This window comes from Taudactylus pleione, unplaced genomic scaffold (genome assembly GCF_031769625.1).
Source record: "Taudactylus pleione unplaced genomic scaffold, aTauple2 ptg000053l, whole genome shotgun sequence".
Taxonomy (NCBI): Eukaryota; Metazoa; Chordata; class Amphibia; order Anura; family Myobatrachidae; genus Taudactylus; species Taudactylus pleione.
In genome coordinates, this window is record NW_028284455.1 from 30,937,071 (window position 1) to 30,962,250 (window position 25,180).

At 43.5% G+C, this 25,180-nt stretch overlaps 1 protein-coding gene across 3 annotated transcripts in view; it reads right to left on the bottom strand.

The window, feature by feature from the left end:
- The window catches only part of TCAIM (T cell activation inhibitor, mitochondrial), a 94,625-nt gene that overhangs the window by 51,122 nt on the left and 18,323 nt on the right, over nt 1-25,180 (bottom strand). For all 3 annotated transcript variants that reach the window (XM_088462774.1, XM_088462775.1, XM_088462776.1), the window contains 2 exons: nt 10,482-10,536; nt 1,287-1,422 (listed from right to left, as the gene is read on the bottom strand). In XM_088462774.1, coding sequence (XP_088318900.1) covers nt 1,287-1,422; nt 10,482-10,510 — 165 coding nt within the window. In that variant the 5' untranslated portion in view covers nt 10,511-10,536. The remainder of the gene's footprint in view (nt 1-1,286; nt 1,423-10,481; nt 10,537-25,180) is intronic.

Below are 25,180 nucleotides of genomic sequence, written 5' to 3' on the forward strand. Positions count from 1 at the left end.
ATTGCACACTCCCGCGGGTCGCATACTAGATCTTCTAGTTCGCCGTGCTGCACAGCCAATCAGACAATATCGTATGCAGGGCTGTGCAGTTTAATGAAGGACGGAACAAAGTATTTCCCTACCACATGGAGACACACACCATACTTGCCTACTGTTCCAGAAGGTGCGGGAGACTCCCGATTTTTCGGGTAGTCTCCCGCACCCACAAAAGAGTGGCCTGATCGCCAATATCCTGCCGACTTCCTAGTGAAGTGGGCAGGATGTAGAGATAATACCAGGAATCGCCAGTCCGCAGTGGCGTTCCTACCTCATCAGACACCCGATGCGGGCAGGGCCGGATGGGCTTGCAGTGCCCGCGAGCCATGGAAAAAGAGGGTGTGGCCTTGTGGGAGAGACATGGCCTCGCAAGAAGGGCGTGGCCTTGCACCCTGAGCCCCCGTTTTTGTCACACCGGTGGTGCTGGAGGTGCGGGCTGCCCCCGGGGTCCAGCCTGTGTGAAGTGCCAACTCCCTCACTGTGTCAGGAGCTGAGTGCTGAACGTAATGCTACACTCCTGTCAGCCGAGTGCGACCCGCACCCCCCTTGTGACGCCACTGCCAGTCCGTATAGGGGGGCGGTGCTGGAATTAACTGAATCGCATCATTTTAGCTCCTAATGATGTGAGAGTCCAGCCCCGCCCCCCAAAGTGGTATGCTGCTACCAAAGAGGAGACTTTAAAAGTAGGCAAGTCTGACTCTGACACACACACACCTCATTTTTATTGTCAGAATCCAATAACCTACCAGTATGTTTTTTAATTATGTAGGAGATAAACAGATCCCTTAAAGGAAACCCATGTAAACAAAGGGAGAACATACAAACTACACACAGTTAGGGCCTTGATGGGAATTAACCCAAGACCTCAGTGCTGTGAGGGAGCAATACCAAGGGGGGGGGATTAAATTATCTGCTGTAATTTACCGTGGGCTAATTGATCCCGCGGGGCTATCCTATTAGCCCTGAAGTCAGCCCACAGCACTGCACTTAATCGCATATAACTTTTCGGGTCTACTCAGACCTGAAAAGAAATATGCATTATTAGCTTGTTATCGGGGGCAAGCAGTGGGTTAACTCATGGGTCCAGGAGCTGTAGGAAGTTTAGGTCTGGTGATAGTTGTTTAATTTGTCATATTAGACTTTCTCTATACTTTTATATTGAACATGTATGTGTGTGTTTGCATGGGTATGTAGTATTGTCCTTTACATTTGTCAAAAATACGTAACACTTAGGGAAAAAAGTTACTTACTCTCTCTCTTGGGTGTTGACCAAAGAAATCTGGGTGCACAGCAAAATAGAAAGGCCTTAATGCATTCACAGCATCCGCACCGGACAGCGCCCTGGCTTGGAACAGATGCTTATAAAGCACCTCCCCCCAACACAGCCTGAAGAAGATAAAAAACATGCACTGAACATATATTATATATATATAAATATATATATATATATATATATATATATTTACTAGATTTCAATAGGAGATTATACGAAATACTTATTATAAACCTGTAAATTCTGTCCTAATATTGATTAATATGTTGAATACGATATCGGAGAAACAATATTTGAAGAAGACAAAATATTTGTAGGACTCTTCTTGGGGAACAAACATATTCCTAAAACATAATTTAGTCAAATGTTAATACAGATGACGTAATTGAACCTGCTTCCTGGATGTTTCATTACATGACTGTGATATGGCTACTTCTGTTTGAAGAAATACCTGCTAATATTCAGGAAGTAAGTTGCCCTGCACATTATCTATGTACATATGTCCAACTGAAAACAAACAGAAATTTAAGAGAAGGTAAATTTACTGTACCCTTATAATAAAGAAGAGTACATTCGCTTTTTAAATTTACAAATCCCAATTCTGTATCGATCTCGGTGATCAATTTTCCACAAGGTTGTACAATGTATACTATGTCATAAGCTAAGAATAAAATGTGCTTGTTATGCTGGGTACACTAGACGATATGTAGTCCGATCCCATATCGTCCACATCGGGCAGTGTGTACCGGCTATGTCACTGACGATACGCGCTCCCCAGCTGTCACTCAAGTGTGTACGGACTTGCCGATGCTGGCACCCCGCTGGTTCCTGTTGCTAATGAGGCCTTTAGGAAGGATTTCAAGAAAGCATGACATCCTTGCTGTATGCTCTTGGCGGTCTTCCTTGATACCTAGGTTCTGATTCCCTGGATCTGGTGTGATTTTAGTGAAATAACTGATAAATTTAAAGCAACAATTTGTTTTAAGGCAAAACCAACCTGGTTTTGCCTTAAAACAAATTACAGTTTTAAATTGAGTGGCTATATAGCAGAAATTATGCCAGTTCCAGGAAATCTGAACTTATTACGTATACCCCATAGCAGTTCAAATGGACTATAATCCATTTCCAGAATCTTGTTCCCATTAGTGGCCTCCAAGCAATGTTATGTTCCATCTATAGTATATGATCAAAATACAGAATTTTGGTATAATATATCTTTGATAATTCCTTCTCTTCGAGGTCCATAGGGTCCACAGAATCTACCTTGGATCGCATCCAATGCACCAAACAGCAAAGCTTTGGAGCTCCCTGCATGCACTGGTCCTCGTCACTATATACCCTGCCGTCAAACACAGGCATTCAGTTTGTAACCAAGCCTTACGGCAAGGGACGGAGAGTAGAGTAGGAAAAATTGCACAAGAAACACTCAACATGCGAAGAGGGAATCTGTGAAAAAAAAGGCTTAAATAGATCCCAACTGAGGCCAGGTGTGTCAGGGTGGGTGCCCTGTGGACCCTATGGACCTCAAAGAAAAGGAATTATCAAAAGGTATGTTATACCATAAGTCTGTATTTCTTCTTCAGGTTCCACAGGATCTACCTTGGGGACGTCCTAAAGCAGTTCCCTTATGGGTGGGGACGCTCCTGCGCAGAGAGGAGAATCCGCCGCCCAAAGGAAACATCCTGGGAGGCAAACGTCATTAAATGAGTAGAATTTGATAAACGTATTAACGGAAGACCAAGTGGCTGCCTTGCAAAGCTGTTCAGCTGAGGCGCCATGTCTTACAGCCCACGATTGTCCGATCGACCGAGTGGAATGTGCTGTGACCTTGTTAGGAACAGGGAGAGCAGCCTGTGTATATACTTGAGAAATTGTCATACAAAGCCAGCGAGCCAACGTCTGTCTGTTTGCTAGCCAACCTCTCTTGTGAAATCCATATGGCACAAAAAACGAATCTGATTTCCTGATGGAACTGGTCCGATCTACGTAAATACGAAGCGCTCGAACCACATCCAAGGAAGCTTCACCTGAAGATTTGAAGGCCAGGACTACAATTTCCTCATTTATGTGAAAACGGGAAATCACCTTAGGGAGGTAGCCTGCCTTGGTATGGAGGACAGCTCTATCTTGATGAAAAATCAGATATGGCGAGCGACATGACAGTGCTGCCAAGTCAGAAACTCTACGAGCTGAAGAGATGACAAGGGGAAAAAGTGTCTTCGCTGTCAGCCATCTTAAATCCACCTTATCCAAGGGTTCAAAGGGATGCGTCTGTAGAGCCCTGAGAACCAAAGACAAATCCCACGGTGCCACCGGTGGGCGAAATGGAGGTTGCAGCCGAAGAACACCCTGAAAGAATGTTCTAATATCCCGCAGAGGGGCAATCCTGCGCTGAAACCAAACTGTCAAACCCAAAACCTGGACTCTCAAGGTAGCCAGGCGAAGACCTAAATCTAATCCCACCTGCAAAAAAGTAAGTACTCTTGTTACTTTGAACACTTTAGAGTCATATTTTCTGTGGGAACACTACAGAAAAAATGAATGCCAGATTCAGTGATAAATGCGAGCAGAAGCCGACTTCCTTGCTCTCAGCATCGTCTGAATCACAGAAGCAGAAAAATCCCTGGCCTTCAAGATGGACGGCTCAAGAGCCATGCCGTCAAAGGCAGCCGAGGTAAATTCTGGTAAAAACAAGGACGCTGCATTAGCAGATCCTGGACGTAGAGGCAGTGGAAGTGGACTGTCTATAGATATATGAATTAGATTGGAGAACCAATGCCTCCTGGGCCAGACAGGAGCTATTAGTATCATCCTGAAGTTCCATCTCACCATCAGAGCCGTCCACGAAGGCGGCTGCGGGCTCTCTTGTTCTGGACCCGTACCTGGGGACCTTGTGGTTGTGACATGACGCCATTAGGTCTATGTCTGGTAATCTCTACTTGTCCACCAGGAATTAGAATACATCCGGACGAAGAGCTCGTTCTCCAGCTATATATGTCGTGGCGACTTAGGAAGTCCGCTCCCCAGTTGAGAACACTTGGGATGGAAATTGCAGAGATCGCTGGAAGATGTCCCTCTGCCCTCAGCAGAATCTTTGCCACTCCCTTCAGGGCTGCCGGACTTTGTGTGCCTCCTTGATGATTTATGTAGGCCACTGCTATCGCATTGTCGGATTGAACCTGGACAGGCCTGCCCTGAAGAAGGTCCTGCACCAGAATAAGTGCTTTATTGGTAGGTGACTTTCCTGGTCTGTCCACCTTCCCTGAAAGGTGTGATGCCCCGTCACTGCTCCCCATCCTTACAGACTTGCGTCCGTGGTGAGGAGTACCCATTCCGGGATCCATAAAGGACGACCCTTTTCTAAATGAGTTGTCTCCAGCCACCAAGCAGGGGAGAGCCGAACCTCTGGTGACATGCGAATCATCTGATGCTTTATCCGATGATGCTGACCACTCCACTGGGCCAAGATCCACAGCTGTAGGGGCCTGGAGTTGAACTGGGCATAAGCCACCATGTCAAATGTGGCTACCATGGAGCCCAGCATCTGCATAGCCAAGTGAACTGACACGGTTTGCTTGCAAAGTAGATTGTGCACACGAGACTGTAGTGCTACAATCTTGTCCTCTGGTAGAAGAATCCTCTGTTTCAGAGAGTCCAGAAGCGCTCCCAAGTTCCCCATCTGCTGAGTTGGAGAAAGAAAAGATTTTTTCCAGTTGATCACCCAGCCGTGCTCCTGTAGGCAGACAATGGTCATCCATAGATGACCTAGTAACATCTCCTGAGATTGTGCCAATATTAGGAGGTTGTCTAGATATGGCAGTATCCTGACTCCCTGTCGCCTGAGACACACCGTCATGACTGCCACTATCTTGGTAAACACCCGAGGGGCTGTAGCCAGACCAAAGGGCAGAGCCTGGAACTGGTAGTGTTGCTGATCCACTGCAAAAATGGGAAAGGCCTGGTGGGACCCTGCAATCGGGACATGCAGATATGCATCCTGTATGTCCAGCGAGACCATGAAATCCCCAGGCTCCATTGCCAGCATAATTGACCGTAGAGTTTCCATACAGAATTTTTGCACCTTGATTAATCCATTGAGAGATTTTAGATTTAGGATAGGGCGGTGCGACCCATTGGGTTCTAGAATCAAAAATAAATTTGAGTAATAACCCTTTCCCTGTTGCATCACAGGGATGGGTACTATGACTCTTGACTCCAGGGAGGGCCCCAACAGACTCCCGGTAGGCTGAAACTCAGACCGGGTCTGCAGGAAGGTTTGTAAGAACAAACCTCTGAGGGGGATGCCTTAGGAATGTAATGGCTTAACCCAGAGAGACCAGCTCTTGCACCCAGGCCTCCGTAGTTGTCCGCTGCCAGGCCTGGGAAAACTTTAACAGTCGGCCTCCAGCCCTGACCTCCTCCAGGGTTGGCCCGCCCCATCAGACAGTGGGCTTACCGTCTGGCTTGGAGGTCTGGCGCTTGGTTGACCAAGATTTCTTGGCCTGCGGTTTCCTGTGAGACTGACCGTCTTGCAGAGTACAGTTTCTTTGTCCCACTCTGTGGACGAAAGGACAGAGATGACTGTCTTCTAGAAGTAGACGTAGATAGCAATTCAGCAGACTTCGGTGTTGCTAACGAGGTCATTATGTCATCCAACCCTGGTCCAAACAGTACCTTCCCTGTGAAAGGCAAAGATTCCAGAGCCTTTTTAGACCCTGGATCTGCTTTCCAGGTCTTTAGCCAAAGGATTCTTCGGTCTGCCACCGAGTTAGTCGAAACCCTAGAAGCCAGGATGCCTGTGTCAATCGCCGCTTCCTCCAAATACACAGCTGCTTCCTGCATCTGGCCGAGAAGAGGCTGCTGCTCTTTTGTTGGATCCACTATAGTCTCCTCCAGAGACCTCATCCAATCCTCCATAGCCTTGGCCACCCAGGCTACAGCCGTAGCTGGTCTGGTAATAGCCCCAGATAATGAAAACATTGATTTCAAATGATTATCAAGCTTTCTATCCGTAACCTCTTTTAAAAAGGATGCTGCAGGACTAGGTAAAAGCGTTCCTAATTAATCTTGTAATGTGAGCATCTGTCATTGGGGGAACCTCCCATTTATTACACGCTCCTGGTGCAAATGGATACCAAGAGGTTACATTCCTTGTAGCATGAAAATGCTTACTAGGAGTATCCCATGCTTCAGACATGAGATTTATCAACTGCCCTGACTGAGGGAAGTAATCAGTCACCGCCTGACATCTAAAGATTACCCCCTTAGATGTCAGTGCAACCTCCTCTTCCTCTATACTGACAGATCTCACCATTCTTACTAGAAAGGGAACATCCACAAGGGATTGATGGTCTTCTTTCACTGAGACTGACCCAGAGCTCTGAGAATCATTATCTGTTGAGGAGGACGAGTCAGACTCCTGAGGCAACACATGACGAGAACCTCTTTTGTGCCCCGGCTTCTTTACTACCACTGGTTTATCCACCTGCAGAGAGGCTGAAGACAGTAGTATACTCTGACTAGAGTGAGCGACAGAATTAACCAAACAGGGATTCATGGGGGGCAAACACATGGGATGATGTACATGCTGTGAATACTTCATAGCATGAGGCACTACAGCAGCTGGAGCCCGTACCTCCGTGGCTTTGCCTATTAGATAGGACAAAACCTCAGGTGTGATGGCCATCCAAGATGACTCTGGTGCTGGTGCAGGTGTACCAGATATATTCGATAGCTGTTTGCAACAGTTATTACAGAACCCATTCTGGTTAACATCCTGGTTATACAGGCATGCAGAACAGAACTTACAGGATATAAGCACTGGAGGGCTCCCATCCTCACCTTTACCTTCAGACATGACAAAATGTATAAATGATATAAGGTATACAGTATCAATGCAATGTGACTTTTGTACCAATGAAACACCCTACACACATTCAGAGGGATGAGGAGAAACAGAGTGATAGTTGTAGAGAAAAACGGAACAATACTGTGCTATGCACTGATGTATAAAATGGTATTGTTCATATGTCTATAATAGGTTTGCTGTTTGTTAATAAACAGGAGGCCTTATGAATAAGATAAATGTTTTTAATCAACACAATGTAGTTCACATATATATCAAAGTTACAATCATGTGCACATGAAAAATAGATCCTACATAAAAACAAATAAATGAATCAATAATGGGCTGGAATAAATTGCTAAATGCAAAAAAATATCATTAAACTGGGGTATCACAGCATAGAGAAGCCACTGTCGTAACAATGTGGCTAGAAAGTAGCATTTGTATCTTGATAGAAATTGTCAGAACAGCTTGGATTCGCTACTGTGTAGCAATCACTACTGGCGTCCCAGAGTGAATTGCAGTGGAATGGTAAAAATAAACAGTGAAAAGGTGGAGAAGGTATTACCTCTACCTCTAGGTAGCCGTGTTCACACTGATGGTTATCCCGGTTTAACTCTTTGGTGTAAGGCCGCGGGTGAATGATAGCAGCTGTCGTGCAATGGGAGACAAAATCTCTGTGAAGCGGTGAACGTGATCCAGCGAACAGTGACCAGGAGCAGGTAATGTACCGGAGGTGACTGGATCCACACTGTCCTCCGCCCTGACTGGTTCGCTTCACTGTGGAGTCGCGGCCGAATAAGACCAACTTGCCATGCAGCGGGAGATGGAATGGATCTGTAGAGTGAGTGCCGTATGCGGCTGGCAGCGCTCCCGGAATAAATGGATGGTTCCGTATATATCATCCAAAGTAACAGACGGTAAGTGGTAGTGATGCTGTGAGCAAACCTCAGATGCCTGGGTGATGACGTCAACGCGTTTCGTCCCGCAAAAAAACGGAACTTTTTCAAGACTTAATGCCATAGCCAATGGCACTTCCTTAAATCCCTCCAGGCATGATCAATAATTATTTAATTAATTGGGAACACCAGATCAACATATGACTTCTGATTTACTTTTGCTTTCTCTATCAGATTTACAGCCCAATGGTACACACTTAAAAGCATCACCTTTGGTGATATATTCACAATGAAAATAAAACAAATAATAATAAAAATACATTCATTAAAATCACATAATTCGAAAGACATTCATTAGAAAGCCTCCTGTTTAATTAATTTAATAACATCACCAAAACATTTTTTTTATTTTTTATATAGCATCAATTAGATATTAATAATAGTTCTAAATTATCGATGTTTATCAAAAACCACATCATCAGATTTTAAGTTTAACAATCCATAATCTGAACCTTAGAGATAATAGTTGATATCTATATTCTTGTAACAGGATTCTATATTATATATAGCCCATTGTTGTTTTATTTTATTTAAATCATACAATTAATTTATCTTAACCATATATTTACATATGCATTCAATTGAAGAGAAATTGGAATTGAAATCAAAAAACATGTATTTCTTCTCAGGGACCTATAAACATATATATGCACATATAATAGTGATAGAGTGATAGTTGTAACTGACAGTTTTGAAAAAATAGGCAGTGTACACACATCAGCTAGCATACAGTCAAATTCAATGCATAAATATGCACAATTGCTACAGCAATATGGACTCTGGAACAACTGATCAGCCCCGGAGGGGTGATGGTAGGATATAGAGTGCGCTATATGCCAAACCCAAGGGAGAGGTATATAGAGAGACAGACCAAACCTCTGAGACCAACCGCTTCAGCAGTGCACGGACAAATGATAAACTGCGTGCATCTCATACATGAGGTGGTCAATTATAGCAAGCCAGACGCGGGAATCCGTTCCCGGAAGTTTGCGTCTGGGGGGAACACCTATCTTTCCATGGCTGCGATACTGACGGCCGGGTACGGTGACTTCACAGTAGTAAGATGTTGACTAGTGCGCTCTAGTGCATCTTACCACCCGTCCCCAGCGACAGACGATATAGCCCTGGTCGCCTTAGTGAAGACACGTTAGACGGGGCCTTCACCCACAGCCGCCTCCAATGCGTCTCAACACCGGAGGCGGGGGACTGCTACGTGCACGATTCCCCAAGAGGAATAGCTTACCTGACATCTGTGACCCAACCGCAGTCCCAGATCTCAGCGTTAAACCGCCAACTAAGCCACGCTGAGGCCTGCCGAGAACCTCAGTGCATATAGCGGTGCTGGTGTTTCGGCATCAGTGGAGGTAGAAGGAGTCGCGGTGCAAGCTCCTTTCACAGCGCCTGGTACCGCTAAACTCTGAAGTTCTGAAAACTCGTAAAACATAAATGAAAAAGCCTAGGACTGCCTAGCAGTCCCACTGTTATAACAGGTGCGTCTTGCCGCGCACCAAACGAAAAAACTGAATGCCTGTGGCCGGGGTATATAGTGAGGAGGACCAGTGCATGCTGGGAGCTCCAAAGCTTTGCTGTTTGGCGCACTGGATGCGATCCAACTACATACCCCAAGGTAGATCCTGTGGACCCTACGGAACCCGAAGAAGAAATGTGTAATTAGGGAAAGCTTCTTGTAAGATAGAGTATGGACGTATGCAAGTGATTTGAGTGGGAATATTAGTTATGAGGTGTGTATTAGGGTCTTTTTATTTTTTCTACTGTGCAAAGTTGCCATAATTGTTGGATATAGTATACATAGCTCTGATACCTCATGGGGCCATTTCCACTTGCCAGGATTCTTATTGTGACCCACCGCTTAGACTTGCTATAACACAACAATTATATGGTTCTAGTGAGATGAACTGCTGGTAATACATGACAAAATGTCGTAGTTGTGACCCCCTGAATGTTTAGCAAAGGGACTTTCTGAATGTGTTTGAAAAAACCCAGGCATAATACAGACAGCCGTCTGCAGTATAACATACTTGAAAGAACTTGCATTTTAATTATTTCAAGTGCCAACTTTCAAGATCTGAACATATTTAAGCTAATTTAGTCTAACAGCTATTTCTAACAGGTGCACCTGGGCTCAGCTAGAATAGTATAGCTCTAAATAAGATCCAAAATTCTGTGCTAAATCTGTTAAACAAACATAAAAGGTTAAAATGAACCACTGATATTTACAGATATCTGCCCAAATATTTATTTATTTATTCCTAGAGTCACCGTTAGATCAGCAATATGTCACTTAATGTGATTTTTAAGACAAGGCTGTATGAAACATGAATGAATGAGGTCAGCTTCAAGATCTTACCTTTTTCTGACTCTGCAGCAGGCAAACATGTCCGCATCCAGAGATCAGAGGAAATCTTTACACAAAACAAACAAAATATTATAAGTCAAATACAGTCAGGACATAAAAATTTTACCAATACTTATACTATTATATTCCGGTGCAGATGATTAATCTTGGGTTTCTTTATCAGACTTAGGTGCATATTTACTAATTATTGGGTTTCAGAATTTCTTATTGCTGTTGTTCGCGCCAAAAAGAAATACACATTTGCCCAAATTTATTGTGGCCATTTCTAGGAAGGGTTTTGGAGGATACCTCTCCTGGTAATTTTAGTGAAATAGTAGCCCTTTGGCTACTATAAAGCTAACACCATCTGGAGATGACATTATTCTATCAGGGCATTCCGAAGCCTAGTAGATCTGACAGCTTTGCAGCCCCCATAGAAACCTATGGGGGCTGCTGTTTGAAATGGAGGGACCTCAGCAGATATCTGCTGTGGTCCCTCTATAGAACATTTGTGGGTTCCTTAATATTTGTAGGTATCCCCGAATATCCAGCAAATATTATTTGAAAAGTAGGCCCCTTCATATACCTTGTGCTACTCATATTATTATTATCGTTTACTTATATGGCCCCACAAGGGATTTGCAGCTCCTTACAATGTACATGAACACATACGCACGCACGCACGCACGCACACAATGCAGAACAAGGTTTATAAACATTTCTGCATCAGCTGTCATCAGGGCCTTCTTCATGGGGGGGACAGCCGGGCCTCGAGTACCAGGCCAAGAGGAAACAGAGAGAGAGAGAGGGGGGCTTGGGTGGCAATGGTACTCAATCAGCAGCCAGGGAGGGATAATAGATATGCTGCCGGCGTTCTATCAAATATGGCGCCGGCCGCGACCCAACCAGAGCTTGTGGACCGACAGCCAATCAGGAGCGGACGCTCTTGATTGGCCGCCGGTCCACTAGTTGTGATTGGCTTGCTGACCGCGCCATATTTGAAAGACATTCGGCGCTGGGTTGATGCTGGATAGAAGTGACTGGGAAGGCTGGAGGAGAGGCAAGGCCAGTGAGTCAGCCATCGGTGCTGTTTTCACCTGGCTACACCAGCTGAAGTAAAAAAAAGACTAAACCAGGTACTGCACAGTCCCTGAATTTGCCATGTACCCTCCCAGTCCAGCCAGCTTGCCCTGTCCCCCCTAGTCTAACCAGCCTTCCCTGCCCTGTGCCTCTACCCCTAGTCCAGCCTTCCCTGCCATGTCTCCCCTCCTAGTTCAGCCTGCCCTGCCACCCCTAGTCTAGCCAGCTTTCTCTGTCCTGTGCTTCCCCCCCTAATCCAGCCATCTTTCCCTGCCCCCCCCCCAGTCCAGTCAGCTGTCCCAGCCCTGTGTACCCTAGCCAAGACAGCCTTCCCTGTCCTGTGTGCCACCCCCTCTAACCAGACTAGCCAGCCTTCCCTGCCCTGTGCCTCCACCCTCCTAGTCCAGCCAGCCTGCCCTCTCCCCCCTAGTCTAGACAGCTTTCTCTGTCCTGAGCCTCCCCCCTAATCCAGTCAACTTTCCCTGTCCTCCCCCACCCCAGTCCTGACAGCCTTCCCTGTCCTGTGAGCCACCCCCCCTAACCATGTCTAGCCATCCCTGTGGCCCCAATAGGTGCAGTTTTCTCTTTCCTTCCGGCTTTTTATGTGGGACTGTTTTTTTCAATGTATTTTATGTGGATCCAGCTAAAAAAAATTTAAATTGAAATAAATTACTGTTAATTTTACTTAATTAAAAACCACAATTTTTGCATAGCATTCGCCCTCTACAGGTCAGGTCCGGAATTAGAAAAGGATTTAGCTTATGTACTATATTTTCTTTTCTATCCTCTCTACTATATAAAAGCGAAAATTTGTCCTTCTGTCTTTCTATACAAATCCACAGTTTACAAGCAAAGATCGTGAAATTTTACATACAAGCGTATTAAAACACAGCGGAGGCAACTAAAAAAATATGAAATCGAAATTAATTGCTGTTAATTTTTAATTAATTAAAACCCACAATTTTTGCTGGACTCTCATTGTGGGCACAAAAACAAACAAATCTCAGGTGCACAACTCCAAATTATTAATAATATATAAATGCAGTAAAATTTTGTATTCAATAGAGGTTTTTAGCATAATCTTGGCCAAGGTTATGGGCCTACCCACCATATCCAGGTAACCTCTGTAGGGTAGGTCCCTAACATACGATTCAAATCCAGAGCGCAGGACACCCCCAAACTAGCCCAGCTAAGCTGCCCCAGGGCACCGCCATAGTAAGAAAAGTGCAGTGTGAAAGAGATAGTTAGGAGCAGCTACTGCTGCATATAAGGAATGAAAATAAAAAAAGTGAGCTACATATATAATAACACAAACAGTGAAGGGTTAAAATGTGTTATAAAAGAAAAATGTGTTATAATGCGGTGCCCTGAAACAGATCAACAAAGGCAATCCAGGGGGACCCACACCCCAAAAATGAACCAAAGTTGCACTGCAGTATATAAAACTTGCAGGACTTACCTAGAATTGTGCCTAATACCAGTGTGCATATTCATTACAAGAATCCATGCTTTTAAACCAATAAGGTAAAGGTTTCCTCACCAACACAACAAAATACTAAAGTGCCAAAAGTCATAAGATAGCAGTATGCAAAGGTAATGGTAGTTGGCATCACTGTACTGTGACATCTTGGAAATGCCCAGACCTGCATCAGCTGTAATCTGACATCTTGGGAGTCAGTTTGAACACCAGCTAGGCTGCTCATGGCAAGTCAAAGTGAATAAATTGGAGTTAGAATGTGTCATCATTTGGGCACCCACTATCATGCCCCATTCGAATTCTGAAGTTGTGTCAACATTCAACATTTCTCAATCTGCAATGTCACTTGTGTACCGAAAATACCTCAAGGAAGGCATTACAACCCACCGTGGACAGTGCAATGGCCGACCACAGGTGCTTAATGATTGTTGCCAGTGGTGTCTGGCCACAATTGTCCATGGTAACAGACAAGCGACACTGGCTCAAATCACATCCACATTCAATGCAGGAGGTACCAGACGCATATCAAGCAGGTCAGTGCAGCTTTCTTTAGCTTCCATGGGATATGGGAGCAGAAGACCCACCAGAGCTAATGGTAGGATTCAGGTGTGGCACAGACCCCATAAGGCTATGAACCCCAGTTGTCAACAAGGCACTCTATGCAGGCTGGTGGTGGTTCCATAATGGTTTGGTGTGTGTTAACGTTGCATAAGTTGGGTCCACTGGTCTACCTGAACACGTAATTGACCGATAACCACTAAGTTGCATTGCTAAATGACCATTTGCAGCTCTTCATGGACTTTATGTACACCCACAAAGATGGAATATTCCAGCAGTGTAATGCACTGTGTTATTGGTCCCAAGTTGTCAAGAACTGGTTCGAGAAGCATTCTGGAGAGTTCCGACGAATGATGTTCGCCCAACAAGAACTCAATTAAAAATATATGGGATGTGGTGGAGAGGTCCATTCGCACCCAAGATCCTGCACCTACAAATATCAGGGAGCGATTGGAAGCTATCCAGACGACATTGGTCAACATCTCTTCAGAGGTCTTCCGTCCACTTGTGGAATCGATGCCACGTTGAGTTGCTGCATTTCACCAGGTTAGAGGTGGTCCTACACAATACCAGGCATTTATCCCATTCCTTTTGGCACTTCAGAATATTTCAATTCACAAAGAAACCTAGAAAATATAGTGTTTAAAATAGCCCTAGTGGTTAACTACATGGATGGACTGTTGTTGTCGGACTGTCACCACCCATGTAATAGCAAGGAGGAGTTACCACCAGGCAACATCTGGTCCCATCACACATCTTGGGCCCTGGGTGTGATGCCCTTAAATAGTCTACAGCAGTGGTGTCAAACTCAGGCCCTCCAGCTGCTGTGGAACTACATATCCCAGCATGCCCTGCCACAGTTTTGGCATGCCCTAATAGCAAAACTCTGGCAGTGCATGCTGGGACATGTAGTTCCACTGCAGCTGAAGGGCTCGAGTTTGACACCACTGGTCTACAGTATAGTATACATATTTTCAATTTAGAAAGGATATGGAGGCTTAAAGTATTCAAAAAAATCTCAATAGATTTGTCAGTATTACAAATGATACACATATTTTTCCAGACCGTATTTTTTTGAGAACCAGTAGATTCTAAAAGTACATTTTCAAGCTCATAATTCATTAATAAAAAAGGAAAACTGCTGTTTAAATACAAGAGCTATTGTCCTAACAATTGGCTTTCAGTTAGACCCTACCTTTTAATCGTTAAAAAAAAAAAAGAGAAATTTTTATGGGTAAAATATCCCCTAAATCAAATAACATTGTTCATACTATGAATCTGAAAGAAAATTAAGACCAAAGAGCATTGTAAGAAAATGAAAGATAAAAGTTAATAGACATGCACAATGTAGGAAAAGCTACAGAATAATATCCAAGTGTTTGGATTTCCATGTGAGCACTGTTGGATCAACTGTGAGGAAATGGGAACTGTACAATACCACAAAGGCACCGCCTAGATAAGATAGAGAAGGAGACTTGTGAGGGAAGACACAGATGTTAACTATCTCTTTGAAGAAGCTATAGAGTTCAGTAGCTGAAACTGGAGTGAAGATGACCCAGTTGATCATATCAAGAGCTCTACATACAACTGGCCTTTATAGGAGGGTGGCTAGAAAGAAAGCATTACTGAGGAAAAAAACCATCAAAGCACATCTTGAGCTTGAAAGAAAACATCTGAGTGACACAGCTAAAATGTGGAATATGGATTTGTGGTCAGATGGGACAAAAAGCATTTTGGCCTCAATTCAAAAATGATATGTGTGGTGCAAACCTAACTCTGCCAAGTCTATAGCAAACACCACCCCAAAAATGATATGTAATGGGGGCAGCATCATGTTATAGGGATGGTTTTACTCAGCAGGGTCTGGGCATCTTGTTAAAATTGAAGGACAGACAAATGCAGCAAAATTCAGGACATACTGCAAGACAACCTGCTTCATTCAGTCTGCTAGAAAACGAAAGCTTTGAGAAACTTCACCTTTAAGTGGGGCACTGATCCAAGTACAATGCCAAAGCAACACTGGCGTGGTTGAACAAAAAAAGTGAATGTTCTACAATGGTACGATAATCTGTGACACTATTTGAAAAGTGCAGTTCACAAGCGTCAAAATGGGCAAAAATCACTCCCAAACAGTGTGCAAATCTGGTAGAAACTCTATTCAACAAACTTAAAGCTGGTTATTCCAGTAAAAGGTGATTCCACTAAGTACTAGTCTGCAGGTGTTGAATACTTAAGCAAGCAGCATTTTTTCATTTATTAACAAAAAAAATAAAAAAAAATCAGCAGACAAATTATGAGTTTAAAAATGTCCTTCAAGTGCCTACTGGTTTACAATAAGAATACTGTCTGGAACAACCTGTGCCATTTTCTGTTGCCTGTTTATGAGGTTGAGAACTTTTGCAAGCCACTGTGTATCTAAAGCAGATAGGACGCCAGCTCACCTTGGATCACAGACTACTATTCTCGTGGCAAAACTGTAAGACTACAGTATTAGAAAGAAAAGAAAACCAGTAGGTACTATAGAAATCCATCAGAAAGTGCTATTGGTATAGAACCTGAATTTTGGACAGCTTTTTCATTTCAGGATTTTAATAATCAGGACAGCTGTATTTGTGGGACAATGCAGATGGATGACATTTGGTGAGAATAGATTTATCCGTGAATGACATCCATTGATCAAACTACTGTATATTGGATGTTAAATCTATATGTCCTTCAGATACTGGAGTGCATTAGTGTACACAGTACTGCTGGTGAATAAATAAGCCAGTAAGACTGAACTGCATTTCAACCATATCAATTTGAGAAAGTGCGCAAACCACGCTGCTGTCTATTACTGCCATGATCATGGTGCCCACAACAGAAGTGAAAATATAGAAAATCTTGTGAAATACACATAAATACTTAGGACAGATGGTAGACAATTCCACATGTCTACCACATCTCATTGATTGACAGTTTGTGCTTTCAAACTGTGGATATAATGTATTAACCTTCGGATACCCAAAATGGGGTAAAAAATTACCCTAAACATAGATTTATATATGCATACTGAATAATATTTATAGATAATTATTGATCATTTTTGTATTTTACTTTTAGTCAATAAGTAATGCTATTGTGAAGTTAGATCTAAAAAATTATAAACCAATTCATTGTAAAAATGAATTTGTGTAGTTGGGTGAAATCTGACCCCATTTTTGGATGCTGTGTCATGACTTGCAGCAATACGAATATTATCTCTCTAGGTTTTTCAGTTGGCGCAGCATGTAAAAGGAGGGGTTACCTCCTTTCCTTATTTGCAGCCTGCGCCACATTATAATGGTCAGTGGTGACATGTGCCAGTGCATCACATGAACTTGTGGTGTGTCTGAAATAAACGTGTGAAATCAATGTTTTGTTAAAGTTCCGTAATGTCGAGATTTTTGACCACAAAAAAAAGAGTTGGAGGAAGAAGCAGAAAATGTGCATTTGGATTTTTTTAGATGGAGGTGATGCAGAAAGTGAATCTGAATACAATTGTTATGTTAAGAAGATGAAGATGATTCCGAAGAAGAAAGTGATGAGAATGAATCTTCTGATGCCGATAATGACAATATTGTTGCACTTGATGGAACAACTTGGTTCAGCGGCCAAAGGCTACTGCAGGCAGACGTTCTAGTACCAATATTGTAAAAGCAAATCCGGGTTTGATGAATATAAGCTCAAATATTGGGACACCATCTGATGCCTTCAAGTTACTTATCTCTCAAGATATTGTCGCCATTTTAGTCACTGAAACAAATAGAAAAGCTAAAGCATGGAATCTGGTTGATGATGTCGAAATGAATGCTTTCTTAGAGCTACTTTTTATTGCTGGATGTTGTAGAGGCAGAAGGGAGCCAATTAGAGAGTTACTATTACAGGTACATTTTGATTTAATTGTCTGTGAAATGTATGAATTGTATTTCATATTCATTACATTTTGTTACTTAGATTACTGATGTTGCATATTATTGAATATAGTAGTTATGAGACTGCCTCACCATACATTTCAGTGTTCTCCCCAGAAAATGTTTCCAGCTGGGTGGCATCAAGAAGTAGCCGTGTGGGGACCTTGCAATAATAAAATGTTTTAAAACCAATTTTTAAACAGCCCTCAGATACTGGCCCCAATTGCAGGCTACACAGAATATATTTTTATAGAGCAGCTCCACAGATACTGGACCCACTTTCAGGCTCCCAAATACTGTCCCCACTTGCAGGCTCCCAAATACTGTGCCCACAGATTTTTTTTTTCAGCTCCAACACAGAGAGAGTGGATGCAGGTCTACTCTCTTCAATATTCAAAGCACAGGCGACTGTTCCCGCCTTAACAGTGCGCCTGTGCTTTTATACAAGGGGAGGGATCTTTGCCCTCCAATCTGACACCACCCCTGCACTGTGTTGGACAACGTCCCCCCGCACCATTGCAGCATTCCCTGCCCGGCACTCTCACCCGCCCCAATGCCGCATCCCCTGCCCGGCACTTTCCCCTGTCCCAATGCAGTGTTCCCTGCCCGGCACCTCCCCCCGCCCTAATGCACTGCGTCCCGGAACCCTCCTTATTGCCAGCAGACACGGAGCCTCCGATGTGAAGAACATGTGATATTGGCGCTCTGCGTCACATCCGGTGTCTGTGGCAACAAGGACACATTAAGGGTGGCCGGGCAATGGGAGGCAGCGTATTGGGGCGGGGGGGGGGGGGGGTTGTGCCGGGCAGGGGATGTGCCACTGGGGCAGGGGGAATGTCCAGGGTGGTAGCGGCGCATTGGGGTGGTGGGAGTGCTGGGTAGGTGACGCGGCACTGAGGCAGGGGGAAGTGCCGGGCGGTAGCTGTTTCTTGCTGGGCGTTGTGCCCGCAACAAACAGTCTGGGGAGAACACTGCATTTAAATGTAGAATAACTCATTTTAACCTAGGGTCAACTTTGACCCCATTTCGGGCTAAAGTACACAAGAAAATACTTTGAGCATCCGAAGGTTAATGAAAATCAACATCACTGCTTATGGCTCCATGTGATAAAAATTCCACTACAGACCACTATCTATTTTATTCTATTTTTATTTGTATGTGATATCATAATCTGCCTGCATTTCATCACTGATATCTAGCTATCTAACATTATTTTCATCTAACATTTAGGGTAAAATTATCTTAATTATCACTGAGATGTTAAATCAACAGACAGAGCTGTTAACTGAGTTCTACATATCATCACTGATATCTAGCTACAGATATGTCCACGTAACCTACCCTTATATTGCGCCAAATAGCCCCATTTATTGCACCATGGACTTTGCTACTTAGCCCAAACAAAACACTATCTAAGTACCTATAAGTAAACTTTTGAGGAAAGATTAGCACAATGAACAAAAAAGTATACAATCCAGGTTAAACATGCAAAAGACAGGTTTATTCTTTGAAAAAAAAAAAGACAGGCCTAATGAGAGACCGTCACCATGCATCATTATGTTTAATATGTGACTTTATATCAATTCCTTTGGACAAAAAAACAAACAAATCCCAAATACCCAGCACACGATTTGCGAAATAAGACACTAAAATTAGGAACAAGTAGTACAATGAAGGAAAAAGTAGCAAAAGTTGAGGAAAAAGTATACAGCATGAGAAGCGTGACACATGGCACACAATGTCTCTACCAAGAAAATGTTTCCAGTCGGGTGGCATTAAGAAGTATTTACTGCCCACTTGCTGGCTTGACACAAATAATTTTTAAAGCCTCTGCAGGTTATTACCCACTATCCAGCTAGATACAAATATAATTGTGTCCAGCAATTCAAGCTAAGAAACAGTGCTGCATGCTGAGAGACAGTGCACAGCTGCACTCTCCGTCTATCCTCTCTACAATGTTATGTTATCACTGTCCAAAGCCCGACCTGCCTCGTAAACATTCGGATTGGGGGGACGGGACTCTGATGGGATGAAGATCTGTGACATCAAGAAAGCTATAAATCAGAGGCACAGTCGCAGATCTCCCTCCCATCAGAGATCCCTCCCCCAACTTTAAAAGTCAGACCCCCATCAAATAGCTCCCCTCAGAGAGAGCAGGCAAAATGTAACCAGCATTGCAATTATGTTACCAACACAGAACTCAGCCAATAGTGCCCCATTGCTAAGTTAGTATCGGTCACATGATCACACTTGTTATGCTCTGCTGAGATCTCACTCTAGGGGAGCAATCTGATTGGTGCTGTCAGATCCGAGGGAAAACACTGGCGCAAAAGGGATAGGTGTATGAGGCCACATCTGTAACATTATTTTGATAACATTTTGGTAAAGTAAGCTTACATTCCAAAATCATTTAAGCAGTTACAATTGTCAGTTCGATACCAAGCAGTGACTTTTATACCAAAGCTGAGTGACCTCTCAAAGGCTGTTTATGTTGTTAGCTAGTCACATGATCAGTCTACTGTGGTGATAAAACTAATCCTACATGCATTCCATCACTGATGTCAATCTACTGTATCATTATTTTCAGATAAGTTAAATAAGTTTCCCTTATTAGCAAACTACAGCTTCTAACTGACAGGGCACGATTCTATTCAACGCAAAGTGAATAGTGCCGGGAATCAGCTCTCGGAGCTATTCAATTCATAAGCGCTGCTAAGCCCGACTCAATTTGAGGCAAAAGATCAGTTGCCGGACTTTTCGCCATCATCAGAGGTTTTGCCGGTGAAAAAGTATCGTGCGCGTCCCCGCGTATCCCCATATTCAATTTGAAATCGGCGAAAACGGGACCCAGCGAAAGTTCTGTAATTTTTTGGGAAATCAGCCTGATGCCCCTCAAAAGATGCATTGACATGGGGGATCACTCTGGACACCTCCAAATAGTCCTGTTGAAGGTATTTGGGGTTTTTAAATGGTCTAAATCGGAGCTATATAGCATTTTTTAGAAGGTGGTGAAGAATAGCATTTAGGAGGGGTTTTTTTGGCAAAATAAGTAGTCCCACTAAATTTGGGGTACATGAAAATGGGTGCCTGCATATTTTAAAGTTGCTAATATGAAGTTTAAAAAACATGAAGAATCCACCTGCCGCAACTACTTGCAAACAAAAAAATACCTGGGGAATAATTGGGGACCCCCCTGGAGTCTATTTTGCTAGTTTTTAAGTTTGTTCCCCAACTTTGTTTTTTTTCGCCCCCCCAAACGAAAGTACTTTTTTGGGGTGTCCTGAAGTCTTTAAAAAAAAAAAAAAAAAAAATGTTGACGCAGTTATCCTTAGGGGGGCTGTCCCATGGGTGCTGGGTTTTGTTTTTTATTAATTTGTACCCCAAATCCCCAATTTTGCACTTTTTCTCACCACCTATTCCTAGGTTATACTTTTTTGCCAGGTCTGATGCATTGGCCAAATGGAATACGGGGAAGAGTGGAATTGGCGAAAATGACATCATCGGCGAAAGAGTTTCGCTGAGAACGGCTTTTCACTCCAAATTGAATTCGACCCTAAGGATTTGTTCTCGCATGCCTCCCAGGATGCGAGCATAAATCCGACAGAAGTCCAGGCGTGATGCTGTTTTCTGCCCTTAGCGCCGGGAAAACAGAATTGCGCCGGGATGTTTAGTCGAAGAATGCCCGTTCTTGCGCCTAAACACCCTGTTTAAGGTGCGAAAACGAGCCTTCCCCAACCTAACTTCTAGCAGAATTGAATAGCTCCAGTAGCTCATTCCCGGCGTTATTCACTTCACGTTTAATTGCCCACAGGTCTACATTGTTCCAAGTAGTGACTTTTATACTAAGGTGGAGTGACATTACAAAGCCTGTTAATGAGGTTAGCCAGTCAAATGAACAGGCTACTGTAGGTGATAAAACTATAAACTTCCCTACAGGGATAATTATTGAGATGTGTAACACCTGGTCACAACCCGGGCTTGCTACCCCTGCTGCTGGATCACTTTAGCACTCCTGTGACCAGCCGGCTCACTCCCTGAACTCGGTTCGTGTGCTTACTGTCATCTCAGTGACGCGCAGGCTTCATAGTTTCCGGCATGCTAGGCCGCAGCTCACATCCAGCTAGCACCAGAGTACTGCTGTCCCGATCACCTGATCGATCCGGCCAATGCTTAACCAGTCTGACTCAGCTGGGACCATCTGATGCTGCTTGTCCAATCCTGTCTAACCCTGGGGTATATATTCTAGCTTCTGTCTCTCAGTCATTGCCAGTACATTGTCTGGCTAAGGCCCTCATTCAGAGCCGTACGCTCTGAGCAGAGCGCACGCTCTGAATGAGGGCCGTCCTCCATAACTAGGGAGCGTCCTCCTGGACGCTCATATAGCTGTGGGTCACGCCGGACCTGGAAAGGGACACTTCTGTGCGTGCCAAAGAGGCGTGTGCCAGTAAAGGGGACGTGGTCATGAAAAAAGGGGGCATGTCTGTAAGATGCTCACCCTTTTCATAACTCTTAGGGGAGTGCCTGGTTCTGTGAATAGATGCTGGGCGCATGCGGACGGCATCTATTCACCGGCGGTGATCGTTGCACCGCTATTTTTCCAACCCACGGGCCGCAGTGTCCCGGGGATGGTACCGGGTAGGCTGTTTTAGTGGGGCACCGCCAAAAGGGCAGGGCGCATTCTGCCCTTTTTAAATCGGGAAGGGAGGTGCCCCGCTTTAACAGCCTAGCGAGAAAGCTATTATACGTCAGTGAGAAACTGTTCCTATCACAACAAGCCATGTAAACTCAACAAAATAGACTAACTATAGTCTACAAAATAAAACAAACAAATTAAAAGAAACCAGTGGGATCCAGGTACACCCATCTACTGTTCGGAAAAGTCTGGCCAGAAGTGGTCTTCATGGTAGAATTGCGGCCAAAAGCCATACATTCGACAAGGCAAAGTGACTCAACTATGCACAAAAACACAGGAACTGGGGTGCAGAAAATGGTAGCAGGTGCTCTGGACTGATGAATCAAAATTTTAAATATTTGGCTGTAAGCAGAAGGTAGTTTGTTTGCTGGAGAGCGGTACAATAATGAGTGTCTGCAGGCAACAGTGAAGCATGGTGGAGGTTCCTTGCAAGTTTAGGGCTGCATTTCAGTAAATGGAGTTAGGGATTTGGTCAGGAATAATGCTGTCTTTAGTGTTGAGAAACACAGGCAGGTACCTATCCATCATGCAATACCATCAGGGAGATGTCAGATTGGCTCCAAATTTATTCTGACAACGACCCCAAACATACAGCCAATGTCATTAAGAACTATCTTCAGTGTAAAGAAGAACAAGGGGTCCTGGAAGTGATGATATGGCCCCCGCAGATCCCTGATCTCAACATCATTGAGTCTGTCTGGGATTACATGAAGAGACAGAAGAATTTGAGCAATCCTACATCCACAGAAGATGTGCAGTTAGTTCTCCAAGATATTTGGAACAACCTCCCTGCCGAGTTCTTTTAAAAACTGTGTCCAAGTGTACCTACAAGAATTGATGCTGAAGGCAAAGGGTGGTCACACCAAATATTGATTTGATTTAGATTTATCTTATGTTCATTTACTTTGCATTTTGTAATTGATAAAAAATAAGCTATTAACACTTCTATCTTTGAAAGCATTTTTACTTTGCAGCATTTTATCCACACCTGCCTAAAACTTTTGCACAGTACTGTATTACAAATGAAACACTGATATATCACATTGTCTTTCTGTTATTACACATACTTGTTTTACTACTGTTCTATTACTCTTTTGTTCCCAACTGTAAAGCGCAAAGGAATATGCTGGTGATATATAAGTAAATGTTAATATCAGCAGAAACTGCAGATTCTATACCAAACAGTGACTTTTATACCAAAGTTGAGTGACATCACAAAAGCTATTTAGGACGTTAGCTAGTCACATGATCAACTTACTTAGGTGATAAAACCCACTGCATGTATTTCAACGCTGATCTATTTATCACTCTGTGGGCCGTATTCAATTAGTTGCGAAAAGCCGTGATCGGTGAAAAAGCATCACCGATTGCATCTTTTCGCCAGGCGAAAACTATTCACCGTATTCAATTGCAAAGACTTTTCGCATACGCAGAAAGTCAATGCACTGTAATAGGCGAACAATTTCTTCTATAAATACCCGGCGGAAAAAAGTGCAGAATTGCGGTTTTAGGGTGCAAAGGTGCGGAAACCACTCTGCACACTTTGGACAGCCCCAGAAGGATAACTGCATAAAAAAAAAAAAAAAAAATGCAAAAAAAAAGGAGGAACACCCCAAAAAAGCACTTTAAAAAATGGGGCCAAAGAGAACAAAGTGGGGGTACAAACGCAAAAAACTAGCAAAATAGATTTTTGGGGGACTGCAAGTACGGGGGAGGTGTTTTTTTATTGTAGGTGTTTGTGGCATTTAAAACTTGACTTTAGCATTTTTTTACTATGCTTGCACCCATTTTTTAGTACCCCAAATTTGACAGGACTACTTATTTTCACCCAAAAAAACTGCTTAATGCTATTCTTCACCACTTGTGCAAAGTCGCTATTTTGGAGCAATTAACAGCACTTAATTACCCCAAATAGCTTCAGTAGGGCTAATCGGGGACATCTAGATTGATTCCCAATGTAAGTGCATCTTTTGGGGAGTGTCGCTGATTTCCCCAATTCTGCCAACACTATTTGGTTGTTAGAGTTTTGCCGGGACGTGTTGTCACGTCCTTTGAGATTGAATACGGCGAATAGCGGGAACCCGCGCAATATTTTTCCGCATGCAAAACTGGCGATGTCGGCGAAAAGTCCGGCATACGAATAAGTATCGCGGGTGCAAAAAGAATTGAATACGGCCCTATATATTGTATCTTTCTATCATTATTTTCATATAACATCTAGGATAAAATAAGCTTACATTACACTGTGATATGTCAGCAGCATCAGTTAATAAACTGACAGGTCTATACTAAGCAGTTACTTTTATACAAAGGCTGTTAATGACATCATGCCACAAACTGCATGCATTTCACCACTGATTTCAACATATTTTCTGCATTGTTTATAAAAAATTTTTTTTCAGAAATCAAGGATAAAATAAGCTTGCATTACACTATGAGATGCCATATCAGCAGATACATCTAACAACTGACAGTTCTATACTAAATAGTAACTTTCATACCACATCAGAACAGTTGTTTACGTTTGACAGTCACATTATCAGCCTACTATGGTGATACAACTAAAGCTGCATGCATTTCACCACTGATACTGTATCTAACAAAATTATTAATGAAACATTTAGTTTAAAATGTTTCACAGGGGACTTCAGGTGGGCGGAGCATCGCGATGGCTGCCTTTTACTCTTAGCTCCATCTCTGATCTGCCTAATCTGTCCCCATCTTCCAGCCACAAGGTGTTTTCTGCAGCCTCTTGGGAAGCTTTGCATAGTGGACAGCTAGCCCAGCAAGAATATTGCTTTATCTACAGACGGAGCCATCTATATCCACCGGAGTCTGGCCTACAAATATTGGGGCATACCAGCGTTCTGCACTCCATGGGACACCATTGCTGCGGTAGAGTGTCCTGCCTCTCCCTTCTCTACCTGGACGGGAAGCAGTGGTCTGGCCCCGGCAGAGTGGGAACTTAGAA